Genomic DNA, 14,007 nt, shown 5'->3' with positions numbered 1-14,007 from the left:
AATAAAACACACACACAAAAGAACTGATAAAATATTTAAAAATAAAGCAACAAAGCAATATTTTTCATTTGTGCTAAGCACAGCTTGCTACACCTACGTAATGTTTGGTGTCTTCAGGCTGTATGCAGGTGGAGAGTGTCTTCTTGCCTTGTTTTTCTTCCTTTTTTTCCTCACTGCGTGGCATCATCAGGCTTTGTGTTAATAAACTGCAGAACAAAAGCACCATGACTTCTAATGTGGTGCTGGTGAGCTCCGGATTGCACTTAGTGGAACTGAGCAATACCCTGCATCTATTTGCTTATCCCTGGCTGAGAGAGCATCCCCAGTGCTGGCCAGCCCTGCTGGTAGGGTCCCATTGGCCATCCCACCCCGCTCTTGAGCTCAGTGCCCAGCCCACTGGGGAGCTGGGCCCATGAGTCACTGCACAGCTTCTACTTACAGAAGCAGCAGAATAATCCAGTGGTTGGGATTCATCGGCACCTGTTGATGGGTCCTGTTTGGTACAGGCCTTCAGGGCTGGCTGTCAACAGGCATGAATATTTGGTTTAAAATCAGCCTGGTTGAAATCTGAGAAAAAAAATAGTAGATCCCTCAGAGATGTTGTTTAAGGATGGATTCACTTCAAAGCAGAGGGTCACCTTCATGCTGTTACATTTCAGCCACTGAAACTTCCTTTTTAATACGAAATTACAAAGCTACTTCTAAGTTAGCCACTTTTCAGAAAACATGGCATTCACAGATTAAATGGATGTGTGCATCACTATCCCTGATGCTCCTTCCAGTTCTGAGACCTAATGAAGTCTAATCACTAGATGAATTAGTAGTAAATAAATAGTTACCTTTCATATCTTTGCCAGAATTAACACGACACATCTTAATGACCGTAGTTTAAAAGGTGCCTACTGAGTTAAAATGCCCAGGATCTAATATTAGTGATACTGCCAAAGATGAAAAGAGAACGACTCCTTGTTTTCAGCATTTAGATTCATTTGCATTGCCTCTGGTGTTTGATCTATCAGTTTGTGTTATGAAGCACCAACAAACGGTTTTGAAGCAGATTAAAAACGAACGAGAAAAGATGTTTGTTAGTGGTAACGTGAGACCTGCTAACGAGTTCATTGCCAATTAATACAGAGCATTGAGCTTTTCAGGGTGTGTTTGGCAAACGGCTTGTTTTCCAGCAAGCAATCAAGGGAAAACAGCACCATAAACATGAATACTGATGATTTCTCATACGTTTACTGCCATCCTAATGCAAAGAATAAATTAACTTAATCACGTTTTCTACAATATGAATAAGTTAAAAAGCTTTTGCTTGCTCCATCAAAATTGAGTTTGACTTACTGGAATCACTCAATAAGAAAATGTGAGTTTGGATTTCCAATTCAAAGGTTAAACTTAAACAGAAAAAAAACTGATAGATGTTCTTCCATGTTGGAGTGTTTGAGCAAGTCCTGTCCTTGCATTCCATGAAAGCACTGTGTTGTTGTTTGAGAAGAATTTGGCTGTATAGAGATTTTTTTCTTTTCTGTTCTTTCCTGTCTACATCTTTCTTCCTGACTCTCAACTGTTTTATTTTTTTCCTGTGCTTTTCTGTTCAAATACATGCTTCAATGTATATGGCTCTTGCTTACAGGAAGAAGAGGTGGAGAAGTTTGGGGTAAGTGTAGAGCTGAATGCAACTAAGATAAATAAAGATTATGCAACTCTTAACATACTGCATCCTCCTCGTTAGTGCATGCTCCTGAAGTTCAGCATGCATTTTATTAACCCTGCAATATGTATTTTTTTGGAAACAGGAATAAGAGATTTTACAGTCAACTTTGTACAGCAGCTGTAGAGATGCTGAGTCGCTTCTGTGTGCTAGACAAGTTGTTGGCGTTTTGGCTTACTGCATAAAGAGAACGACGACTGTGCAATTATACCAGGAGGCAAACTCTATTTGGAAATTGATAACTTGGTCTTTATACGTAACAGATTTAAGCCAATATGCACTTTAAACTGTAAAGAGGCACTGAGTTGTGATAATGGTTGAGCCATTCCCCACTCTGAGTTCAGGGCTGGGTGCTGAAGTGACTGTGATGGAGGGTACCGGGGTTACCTGGCGAGCAAGCTGGCAGTGCCATGGGGCAGTGAGCTGGAGGTGACCCTGCAGCCAGATTTTGTGCATTCTCCCCTGTGCCTTTGCACCTCGGCTGCTACCTGCATACCTCAGCCTATGTGCCTTTGCCCTTTGAAGCTCTGCTGTTCATTCTATGTACTCACAGCCAGCTATACATCCAGACACAGGTGTATGGTGAGGAGGGACCAGCAGCAGGGCAGGCTGGGGGCAGCTTTGGGTGCTGCTCCCTGCAGTGAGCTGGGCTGGCAGCAGGATGGGGCACAGCTCATGGTGGGAGAGGGCCCAGGTCCCTCTGGAATCCTTCAGGCAGGGCAGGAGGTGTGCTGTGCTGTAGTGATTTCCTGCCTTTGGGATTGCTGGGAACTTCGTAAGGGAAAGTGATTTTTAAGGGAAATGAAGTTGACTCAAAAATGAACAAAAATTAGAAGAAACAGGGTGTACACATGAAATAAAATATATATTGTATATATAATTTAAAAGAAAGATGATGTATTTTCCTGTTTTGTTACAGAATAGGCATTAACTTTGCTCTTGCCTGTACAAAGATCAGTTCCAATGAGTGTCAACAGTCCATTGTGCCATCTGCTGCTCTTTGCCTGTAACAGCGTTAGCTTTTTGTTTAATTGAGCTATACGTATCTGCCACAGTTTTTAAGCTTATATTTTCTCTTCGCTTAATTTATGAATCATCTTCAAAAATATTGCAGGCAGGTGGTTCCCACCATTTCTTTGCTTTTAAACTCAACGCGTTCAATCCTTCAGGCTTCCTCCAGCAATATGTTTCATTCTGGGTCTGTTAGCTATGGCAGCTCTTCTGTGCTGGGGTTTGTTTATCCTTCCACAAATGGTTCTGGAAACGCACCCAAGATTTTGATAAGGAACTTCACAAAGAATTCAGCCTTTTAAAATCCTCCGACTTCTTTATTTTTCATTTTTTTTAATATAAAAACAAAACCACACCCTCTTTGAGCAGCTTTGCTGCTGTGTCCCACTGGAGTTTTCTTGTAACATGTGTGATGGTCTCCATTTACTAAAACATACAAATGGATTAGAGCTGAAGTGGCCATAGGACTTCTGGCAGTCTCACAGATGTGATGTGTATAACTGACTGTATCTCGATCAGTGGTGTGGGTACTGATGTCATCACCTTTCATAGATGTGAGTCCATACACGCATATGTATGTTATGGCTGCCATCCTGACCTTTGTTGGGATGCATTTTCAATGAGCTGCTGTTCTAAGGGGTTTTTATTTAGTTGGAGAAGGAAAATAAGCATGCAACAAATTGTGCTTTGCATATTTAATGCAGTTTTTTTCCCCTCATTTAAGCACAGTCAGAAGCTCAGGTTTCTAAGTGGTCATTTCTGTGGCCAGCTGGATGGTGGCAAGTTACTGCTGTAAGCCTGCAGCACACAGTGGGCACCAAATTCCTTAGACAAATGAAGTTAGCAAGTTTATCCTGCAGAAATAGCGTGGGTTGTGCAGAACAGGAGCACAATCCATCAGCAGAGCAGATGGGGTGCTTGGCACAGCCTGTGCCTCATTCTTGCAAGTCCCACGGTTCCACGTGCAGTCCTTTCCTAGGCTCCAATTGCTGCTCTTCTTTTGATCAGAGTATTTTAAGACAACCGATGTTTTAATGCTGTTCATCTTTTTTAACTCATTTGCATCAGCATGCACTAGCCCTAACTGAAGAATACTGGTAATAACCTGCTTTGACGTGCGCTGTTTGGCTCCCCGTTGCTGCTGAGACCCCAGGCCTGACCTCCGTGCTCTCTTCCTTTGCAGGTCTCTGAGCCAGGGCAGCACCAACTCCAACATGCTGGACGTGCAGGGAGGAGCGCACAAGAAGCGTGCACGGCGCAGCTCCCTGCTCAACGCCAAGAAGCTGTACGAGGACGCGCAGATGGCGAGGAAGGTAAAGCAGTACCTCTCCAACCTGAACGTGGAGACGGACGAGGAGAAGATCCAGATCCTGTCCCTGCAGTGTGAGCCTGCCTACAGCACCCGTAAGTGCAGCCATCTGTGAGGGTGGCAGTTTGAAATGTTTGAAAACGTGGTTCCTTCCCTGGAAACACCATGCAGGATTTTTCTCCTCTCCCTCCAAGAGAAATGGCTCTGGGAAGCAGCTCGTTGGTCAGTTCGTATCGTCACAAACTGATGGAGTTTCAGCAAGGCAGCATTACCATTCTGATCTTGGCTGAGTTCAGAAAACTTGAGCAACATTTTTTATGTTAACCTTTAGTTCCTAAAGTGTGTGTCTTTTTATCAGCCTGGAAGGAAATTCAATAGTACATTAGCTCTGTTCTTGCCCTGTTGTCCTTGTACAGAATTAGGAAGGATAAAAGTAACGTTTACCATATGAACAGCAAGAAAATGAAAAGAGACAAAATCAATACAGAAGCTGCAGTGACTTACAGCTCAGAATAAACGAAGATTGCTGAGAAGCAGAAGTCAAGTCAATATTGACTGATGGGATTGACATGGCTTGGCAGTCAAAAATAGAGGACTACAGCAGGACAGTTTTCATAATGTGAAGTCCTGTGCAGCTGTCTAACTAGAGAAATCTTCTCTTACACAGCGCACAGTAAACTCTTATTTCAAATTGAGAAATGGTAATTGCATTCTATTTTGATCCTTAGAAGCATTCAAATTCCTGAACAGTAGGGTTGTCTCAAAATAGAAAAGCGGTAACCCCCCTAATCAAAGTAATGCCTCACGCCTGTTTGATGTGCAAATGCAGCATCTTAAGCCTTTTTTTTTTTGTCCTCAAATACCATTTTATCTGTGATGACGTAACTTAAAAGCATGAATAGGAAATGACACCCTGAAGATAAAACTTGAAGTCCTTTCCATGGTTCAGTACTAAGAGCACAAATTCCTGTTGTCTCTCAAAGTGCCTTTCTGTGCATTTTTTTTCTCAGATAGAAGTAATGTAGGGAAAGACTATACCTGGCTCCATCTTTAAAATGTCAAATTCGGTGCATTCACATTGGTCTTACACCTCAGGTTGCTGGAAATCACAGATAGCTCTGAGTAGGAAGATGGAAGGCATGAGTTGTTACAGTTGTGCCTCTTCTGTTGGGGATCCTGGTGCACGGCTCTGCAGATGGCTTTTGTGCAGATAATTATTATTTCTCCCATTTAGAGAAGTCAGAGGTAGAGCTGCCCACCCTTACACCTTCTTGCTTTCTTCCAGCTCTGCCTGCAGGAGCAGTGAGCAGCGGTTATGCTGCAGTCCAAACAATTCCAAGGTTACTTAAGGGGAACTCAGATGGCCTTAACTCCGGAGTTTATTAATTGCTGTGTAATTAAAGTAGAAATTGAATCAGTGCCCTGTGCTGTAAATCAATTGTGCCACCTAGTGAGAGATCTGATGCTGGATGCAGAACAACCATTCCCTCTCCTTTCTGTGGCATTACGTCATTCTGAAGGAGATGCTGTTCTGCTTTTGTGCCCTATGTGTGAGCACTTTAAATACAGAACTTAATTGCAGTCAAAATGAAACGCAACCTTTTTGGTTTGGGATGGAAGACCTCTATGACACTGAACAATTTACTTCTTTTAAATGTCATGTTGTGCACCTGCATCTTCACTGCCACAAGGCAGGAATGTTGGGAATACAGAGTGCTCCAAAGGTTTTATCTGCTCCATATCATAGTTGCCTTTATCTGGTTGTGCTTGTAATAACCCTGCGGTTCAAAGGGCCAGATATTGATATCCAGTTTTTCCGTTACAGTGACGAAGAATTTAAGTGAGAGAAGAGGGGCAAAATCCTCAGAAATGTCTCCAGTGCCCCTGAGATCCATCGGGCAGACCACTAAGGCCCATCAGCAGAACAGAATGAGCCAAGTTCTTCAGGTTCCATCTGTGAACTTATACCCCAGCAGGAAGAAGGGGCTGACAAAGGATCATGTCACCTTCAGTGAGTATCCCTGCTCAGCCAGCTGGAGCTGGGCGGATTATTTAAGATCCCTTTATGCAGATGTCTAAGTTAAGTCCTTCTCTTGAATGATTCTAACTGAGGTAGTCTTAACATCTCTCTAGAACAGGTCAGATGTACAGTGCTGAGCCTTTTCCTGGGTATTTTTACATTCTAAAGAGATCTTGCCCCAGCTGAGAAGAATGGCATAGTTGGTTTATTTTTCTGACAAAAAGAATTATAATATATTTTGGTGAAATTGTTGGAACGAATCAAATGCATTTAATATTTTAGGCTCTGGAACACTGTTGTAATAACATTATTGTCAAAAGGAGCAACACTAATTTGTTGACCCTACTGAGCATCACTTTGTTTCTAAGCTTGCCAATTGCAAAGCACTATTATCTATTAAAATATTCTTAACATATTTGCATAGCTTGAAATGGCTCCATTGTTGTCATAGGTACAGGCTCGCCACAGAAGTCATTAAGTTTGTCTGAGGAAGTAAGTAGCAAGAAGCAGACAGATGACACAATGTCCATGGCATCTTCTTTGCACTCCAGCCCCCCAGCTTCTCCTCAGGGCTCTCCACGCAAAGGTACGTGTGCTCCACGGGTGTGCAGCAGGTGTCAGCATCTGCTGCAGGAACACTTGTTGACAACTTCATGTGAGAGGGGTGGTAATGTACGTAATTCATGGCAAGAATAGAATCGTGTGTTTCTATCCGTTAATAATAGACACTGTTTTCCAATATACTGTATATGTTTTGGCCTTCAAAGTGACCTAATCTGTAAAGACTGGAAAAATTAATTTCTTTAGAATAGCTTAAGTGCTTCTGACAGAGTTCCCAATAGGTTTAAGTGCTGTGACACCCACCAGCTCCCCGGTCCTGATTTAGGTGACCTCTCAGGTGAACAGGATTTGCAAACCTGGGGATTTCCTGGAGACAGTGGTCTTGCACACAGACTGCAACTATTGCCATCTTATGTTTTTGCCTAAGGTAGCTGGGATATCAAGGGATTAGAGGGAGCTAGAGATAAAATACTGTCGTAGATCTCCGGAACAGCTGGTTTTGATAGCTACAAAAGTAGTGCATTCATCCAAATCCTGGAGTTGCTATTGATATTTTTTGTTCTTGTGCACAGGGCTTTGTATATATCCCTGTCTATATTGATGCCCTGAGAATCCCTTTATTTTTGATACCTTCGTAAAAGACCTGCATCACTTCATCATTAGTCAAGCTTGGATGGGAATTCATTTGAAATCTCTTTATAGTGAGCCAGTGTGGTCAGTGTCCAACGGTGTAAGGCATTTCTCCATCCCTTCTGTGCTGCTTTTGACTCACTGGCAGCCCAGAGCCACAGCATTGGCATGGCATGGCATGGTGACTTGCTGCATCTTCTCACCAGTTTCAGTGGGAGATCTGCTGGCCCATCCGCTTCTGCCTTCACAAGATACTGTTTTCTTGAGGAGAATGTCACTTAGACACAGCATACGTATGAGAACCTCAACTACTTGGGCTGCCAAACCCAGTTCCACTGGGATTTCACTTCTATTTCTCCTATAAACATGTTAATTTGGTTGACTTTCTTTGAAAATACTTTGTTTCTTGGGGGATTATTTCATTAATTCAACTTGCTTTTAGCATATTGTTAGCACTGGACTAATTTGATTAAGGTAATTCATACCCTGTCGTGCTCACAGCTCATTGAACTTAAATTAGGTGCTTCACAGTCAGCTGAAAGACGTAATTTTAGGCATGAACACGTTTCACTAAATCTTAGATTTCATTTTCTCTTGAGCTCTGCCCAAGTGGTGTGCAAATAAGATGGAAGATTTTGTTTTTCTAAACCAACACATTACTTTTGCTGTTATTTATCAAGATCTGCCTGTGTGTACTTCGTTGTAGTTGGTAACATCCCAAGGTCGGATAACTGCAGTCAGATGAATCTCTCTGGGTCGTCCTCATCCCTCGCCAGTGAAACCAGCAACAAGAACAGCGGGCAACGCAGCTACGGAATAGGTGGGGCTTACTTACAAAAGAGAATTCAGATGATTGTCAAAGCAAGAGACAGATCTGACATAAGCGAAAAGGGAGAAAGAAAGGATGAGAGTGAAAAGGCAGAAGCTGAGCGTGAGCACAGGAGAGAGAAGGGACACCTGTTCAGAAGACTTAGGGAAAGAAGCTTCTCCAGGGAAAGAACAGCTTTTACTGCAAAAAGGGAAGCAGAGCACGTTCAAGCCTCAGAAAGCAGCAAAACCCAAAAGGACAGAGACAGTGATGCTCTGAGTACAGCGAGTATCTATAGCAACAGCAATTCACTGACATGTGACTGTCTGCAGATGGGGCCTAGGAGGAGAAGGAAGACTCTCTGATGTATTTTTAGAAGACAGACTGATGTCCATTCAGTATCAGTTACGCTGATGTAATCTAAGTTATGTTAGCATTATGCAGTTATGTACAGGCGCATTGAAATGTGTTTAAGCTGTTCAATGTACTTTATTCACCTGTCCAAAACTAAGAAGTTTTTGTGTCAGTGTTACTAACTCACCACACTTACAGCGTAGTAAAGAAATAATCTGAGATGTGGGACATCAAGGAACAGGTGCAGTGGCCGTTCTCTTACTTAGTGTTGGCACATGCCAACAAAACAGTAAGTTCTGTAACGTTCTCTTCATCTGACTCAAAGTAGTCCCTCTTGTGATGTAAATCAGATGCTCACTTCCAGCATTGCTGGCTGTGTGTGTGGGTTTGTGCTGGCCTCATTCTGCTAAGCTTTTCAGCCCAGCAAAGACTTGCATTTCTCCTGTTCCTGTGTATAAGTGCCATTATTTAATGGCCCAGCTTTCAGACAGAGCTCATCTCTCTAAGAGAGAGGAGTCCTTTTGTTCTCCAGATCTTTGAGGTTCTTGAAGAGGAGTGTCTAAAAGGGGCACAGCGAGAACATTTCTTACAGTGGTGTTAATTTCAAAGAGACTATTGGACTAAATAAAGAGTATGAGATATTAATTATCACCAAAGGAAAGGAAAGTGAAATTTAGTATTAAAAATGCTGGTCCTGAATGTGTATTTTTTCAATCATAAGTGTATCAGTTATATAGTTTGGTGATATTGATGGTATTTACTGCTTATATTGCTCTTAAAGTCTCCTAGCAATAATCAAGCTTAAACTGTGAAATCTCTTGATTTCACAATTTTTTCACAAAAATTGATTAATTGGCAGGAAATTGGAGAAAAAATACTAATCCAAGGACTGTGTCAACTGCGTATTGATGTGGTCTCCTGTAAAGCAAGAAGGCAGTGTTTTCATTAGTTTACGGATGCTCTTTGCCTACACGTGAAGCAGCTGTTGACCCAGTATTTTCAAATAAAGATTCTAATTTTGTAGTGCTGTGCACATCATGTAAGGCATACCATAGTCTGTTTGCTCCCAGTGAAGGCAGGGTATGGCAAGGATGTACTTCTTGATGTGCAGTGGATTTGCAGTTGGGAGCTCAGTGGGAACTAAGGAAAATAAATAAATTTAAGCAAACAAACAAAAACAGCACCAAAACAGTCATTAATCCAGGACCTATTGCCCTCAGGCAAATGGGAGCAAGCAACAGCTGTGGAACAGTTACTTGAGACAAAGTATTCCAAACAAACAGCAAACTAGACAGATGTAACAGACACCAGATACCTCCTGACTTTGTTTCCTGACAGCAGAAACAAAGGGAGCTTCTGCCTGCCCGCAAGATGGTGCATGGACTTATCCAAAGAGATGTATGCTCCAGGGAGCTTGAAATCTGAGGATCTTGAACTCAGGTAGTAGGAGGCTCTGATGAAACAGCACAGTGCAGGACCTCCCTGCAGCTTTTCTGAGCTGGAGAGGGCCACTCCATAACCCCAGAGGACCCCAGAGCCCTCAGAACAGCACAGGTGAAGTTTGCCCTATTCAGTTCATTGCAGTTCTTTCCCTGCTTCTCCAAGATGCTCACAATAAATGGTTGAAGCAAGTTGTCCATACTAAGGGAGTTTGTGACACTGTAGGGACAGGTGTCCTGTTCTGAGTCAACTCCGCTGTGCCAGCAGAGCAGTATGCAGGATGCACACAGCCAGAGCGTGTGGAAGGCCCTGAGATGGTCCCTTTGATGTCCACTCCAGGTGCTATAGGAGGTTTGGATATATGGGGCTACGTACATCATTTGTATTTGAAAACGTGTTAATTGAGGGTAAGGGTGAGCCAAGCCGGAGTGTGTTGCTCTGCTCTGAACCTGCTGAGCCCTTCAGCCATTCCCTCCTGCAGGCCCAGCCCTGCCGCTGCTGTGTTTCCCACTTTCGCTTCCTGATCTGTTAATCCTGGAACAGCTAATAAAGCTGAAGTGGGCCATATGGTGTATCCCCGAGTGCTGATGGCTTGCTTTTACCTCAGTCAGCATCTCCTCAGCCGCTGCCAAAATCTCTTTGTGTCTCAGGACAGTCGGCCAGAGGAAGCTGTGGGAGCGCACTGGGATTGTATTGGGACTGAGCGGTGCAAAACAGGAGAGATCTGACCCATCCGCCCACTGTGCACATTGGTCCTGTCTGTACTGGTGTAACCATATGGTGTGGATCGCTGTGGAGCTGCTGCTTAGGTTACTGGGGGCACCTGGCTCGTGTTAATAAATGGCAGGACTAGATGCTGACATGCTAACGGCTTCAGTACCATAAAAACCACAGGGAACTGTTTGTAATCAAGTTGGGCTTGATTTATTTTTTTTCTTCTTTTTAAGAGAGCTCTGATGTTTGCCATTGAACGAGACGCTTTCTCCTTTCTCCTGCAGGCTATGCCCTCATTCCTTCCACCAAATCTGACAACTTCTCAGACTCCAGTCACAGCGAGATTTCCTCCCGCTCCAGCATCGTCAGCAACTGCTCTGTGGACTCAATGTCGGCCGCACTGCAGGACGAGCGTAGCTTGTCACAGTCACTGCTGGTGGTGGACACAGCGGGGATGGAACGGAAGGAGCATTCCCAGGCGGAGTACGGGCAGCCCTGCCCTGGGTGAGACACTGTGCTGGGCTGGCCGGGCTCTTCTGGTGGGGACGAAGGGAGCAAATGTGGCCAGCAGGCAATGGAGGGTCTCTTCCTCTCTGCTCTGCACTGGGGAGGGCACAGCTGGAGCACTGCACACAGTGTGGGGTTCCCCAGCTGCAGGCAGACGGGGAACTGCTGGAGAGAGCCCAGAGGAGGGTGCAGAGATGGGGCCTGGAGCACCTCCTGATGGGGACAGGCTGAGAGCCCTGGGGCTGTTCACCTTGGGAAGGGCGAACCAAGAGGGGATCTGCTCAGTACTGATCAGTATCTGAAGGGGGGGTGGTCGGGGGGACTCTTTTTGGTGGATCCCAGTGACAGGATAAGGGGAACCAGGCACAAACTGCAACATGGGAAGTTCCATAGGAACATGAGGAAGAACTTCTGTGCTGTGGGGGTGACAGAGCCCTGGCACAAGCTTCCCGGAGAGGTGGAATTCCCTTCTCTGAAGACATTCAAAACCCACCTGGATGCTGTCCTGTGCAGCTGCTGTAGGGAACCTGCATTAGCAATGGGTTGGACTGGAAGGTATCCAGAAGTCCCTTTCAACCCCTGTGGTTCTGTGACACTGTGATGGTGTTAAGCTCTTGCCAGAAGCTGAGGTATTGGCTGCTCTGTGTGGGAAGCTTATGTTTTCCCATGAAACTTTATCACGTGGATAGACAACAGCTTGATCGCATCAGTGGGTTCAGCTGGATGTCTTCTGCAGGAGGGTGCGAATGTATTAAAAGCTGTTGTGGTATTTAACAAAGCACTCACCGTGCAGTACTGGGAGAGCAGAACAGGATCCCAGCATTACCCCGGTCAGCAGTACCAGTCACTTAACATCCTCTAATAGGATTTGTAAGGATTTTTTTGTTACCGTTCCCTTTGTTGCTTAGGCAGGGTGAAAGCTTTCTGCCACTTGCACAAGAGGTGATGTTTCCTGAGTGCCATGAGAACATACCCTGAGATGCCCCTTTCAACTGTGACGTTTTGGGTTTTACTACATTTTAAGCCTTTACCCACAGAGTTTATTATGAGGGAATCTCCTCGGGGTGGCTTGTTCTGTCCTCAGATGTTGTGGAGCCAAGTCAGTGAGAGATTCTTCTTACAATTCTAATCATTGTAGGTCGTCTCAAAAGCAATCTAATCTTTTTATGGTTGGACACTACAAAGAGCTGTGTGTTCCTATATAATTGATTTTGACGTGCCGGTATTCTGTGGTGTTCTCTCCTGTGTGAAAAAGATTATTAGCATATGCTTTGCTGCTTTTAAGAAATTGATTTGATTTATCCCATTGTGCTGAAATGGGCATTAAAAGGTGAGCTTTGTAAAGTGAAGTAGCACAGCACGTGCTGAGAGTGCAGTCAGAGCAGTCCGTGTGCAGTGTGCAGTGTCCCTCTGGGGGGGGCTGGCACTGCTGGTTCTGGGTATTCAAAGCCACCTTCAGTGCCGAAGCACAGTCGGTTGCTGCTTGCTAAACTCACTGCTCTGGTTGCACACCAGAGGCAGATTATCCAAGGGCCGTGGCTGCTTTTCCATGCCTCAGTTTTAGTGGGTTTTGGTGGTAAGAAAACAGTTTTCAAGCTCTAATTTGTGAAATAGAAAAGCAAGGGGCAAAGAAGTCACTTGCACGTATCTGAGAAGTTCCTTGATCTCCAGTATGTGTGTGAACTGCAGAAGGATAGCGGTGAGTGTTCATGTGGTGCTTCCTGTGTTGTTCACGTAAGCAGAAAGAGTCCACTAGTCTTAACTTCTTGTACTCTAAACTCCTGCAAACCTGACCGCTTCTGGTTTTTTCTGAACTATGTAGTGATATTGACCAGAGCTTCTACAGCCATTAGTTTAAACAGGAGGTTTTGTTGTTTTAAAAGCTGACGGGCGTCTGATTCCCGTTGTTTCCAACTGCAGCTGGTCGGTCACGAGGCCCGCTCTGATCAGAGGGATGGCCTTCACCTCATCCATGAGCAACGAGGAGATCTCCCACGAGCACATCACGGTGGAGGCAGCAGACAGCGGCCGTGGCAGCTGGACCTCGTGCTCAAGTAGCTCTCATGACAACTTCCAGAATATCCCAAACCAGAAGAGCTGGGATCTCCTCAACTCCTACCGCCACACCCAGCTGGACGGACCTATCGCTGAGGTTGATCCCACAAACTGTTACTCAGAGGAGGCCTATTTATATTCCGAAGCCTTTGCCAAAAACAACAGGCAGTCGAAAGCCAGCACGGAGCTCGATCAGTCTCGGCAGAGCTGGGCCTCCTCGAGCTCCCTGTCAGACACGTACGAGACAAACTATGGGACCATTAAGCGCAGGGGGCTGGAGAACTCGACGTCAGAGCAGGCGGAGGTTTTGGACTCTAAACCTGGCACTGACACAGCTTACAAAACTGTTACTTCGAGTACAGAGAAAGGCCTGATAGGTAAGGCAAGCCAACGGCGCATGGGAGCTTCTACATCTGGTCTGCATTTTGATATTGAGTTGTTAAGAAATGACATCAGCAGATGCGGGGGCTGGATTGCATGTTAAATTCAGCTTTACATGTGGTTTCAATTAGAGCGCTGCTCAGACAGTGTGTTTTCAAGCCACCTTCCCTTGCAATACGAATATTGAAATAACAAAGCAGCACACTGCCCAAACACTTCATGGGTCTGCGCAAGAAAATGTCAGGCAGTTCCTCTCTGTAGCGTGGCCTTTTATCTTTTTGGAATCTGAAACCCTCATCACTGCAGACTCTCATGCTGGCAGGGAGCAGCGAGCAGTGGCTCCTCGAAGCGTCCTCACAGAGCAGACTTTCCATGATCCAGAGAGAGAGGAGTGTGACTCCTGGGCAATGCAAAGCAGCCCCACCTTTGGAGCTGGGCACCTTTCGGCCGCAGGGCTCCTATCCCTGGGGGCTTGAGGGCAAAGCTTTGAGATTTACGCTGTC

General features: G+C 44.9%; 1 protein-coding gene across 15 annotated transcripts in view; it reads left to right on the top strand.

The window, feature by feature from the left end:
* The window catches only part of RAPGEF6 (Rap guanine nucleotide exchange factor 6), a 106,322-nt gene that overhangs the window by 83,920 nt on the left and 8,395 nt on the right, over positions 1–14,007 (top strand). For 5 of the 15 annotated variants that reach the window (XM_040647245.2, XM_040647253.2, XM_015294081.4 and 2 more), the window contains 7 exons: positions 1,637–1,660; positions 3,909–4,129; positions 5,860–6,045; positions 6,506–6,640; positions 7,952–8,065; positions 10,846–11,065; positions 12,989–13,500. In XM_040647245.2, the coding sequence (XP_040503179.1) occupies positions 1,637–1,660; positions 3,909–4,129; positions 5,860–6,045; positions 6,506–6,640; positions 7,952–8,065; positions 10,846–11,065; positions 12,989–13,500 (1,412 nt within the window). The remainder of the gene's footprint in view (positions 1–1,636; positions 1,661–3,908; positions 4,130–5,859; positions 6,046–6,505; positions 6,641–7,951; positions 8,066–10,845; positions 11,066–12,988; positions 13,501–14,007) is intronic. The other 10 variants (XM_040647247.2, XM_040647254.2, XM_040647246.2 and 7 more) reach the window with 3 other exon arrangements.

The sequence above is a fragment of the Gallus gallus genome, chromosome 13, assembly GCF_016699485.2.
Source record: "Gallus gallus isolate bGalGal1 chromosome 13, bGalGal1.mat.broiler.GRCg7b, whole genome shotgun sequence".
NCBI classification, from domain to species: Eukaryota; Metazoa; Chordata; class Aves; order Galliformes; family Phasianidae; genus Gallus; species Gallus gallus.
The sequence above is the reverse complement of the archived record's forward strand: the minus strand, read 5'-3'. Positions and strand labels throughout refer to the sequence as shown.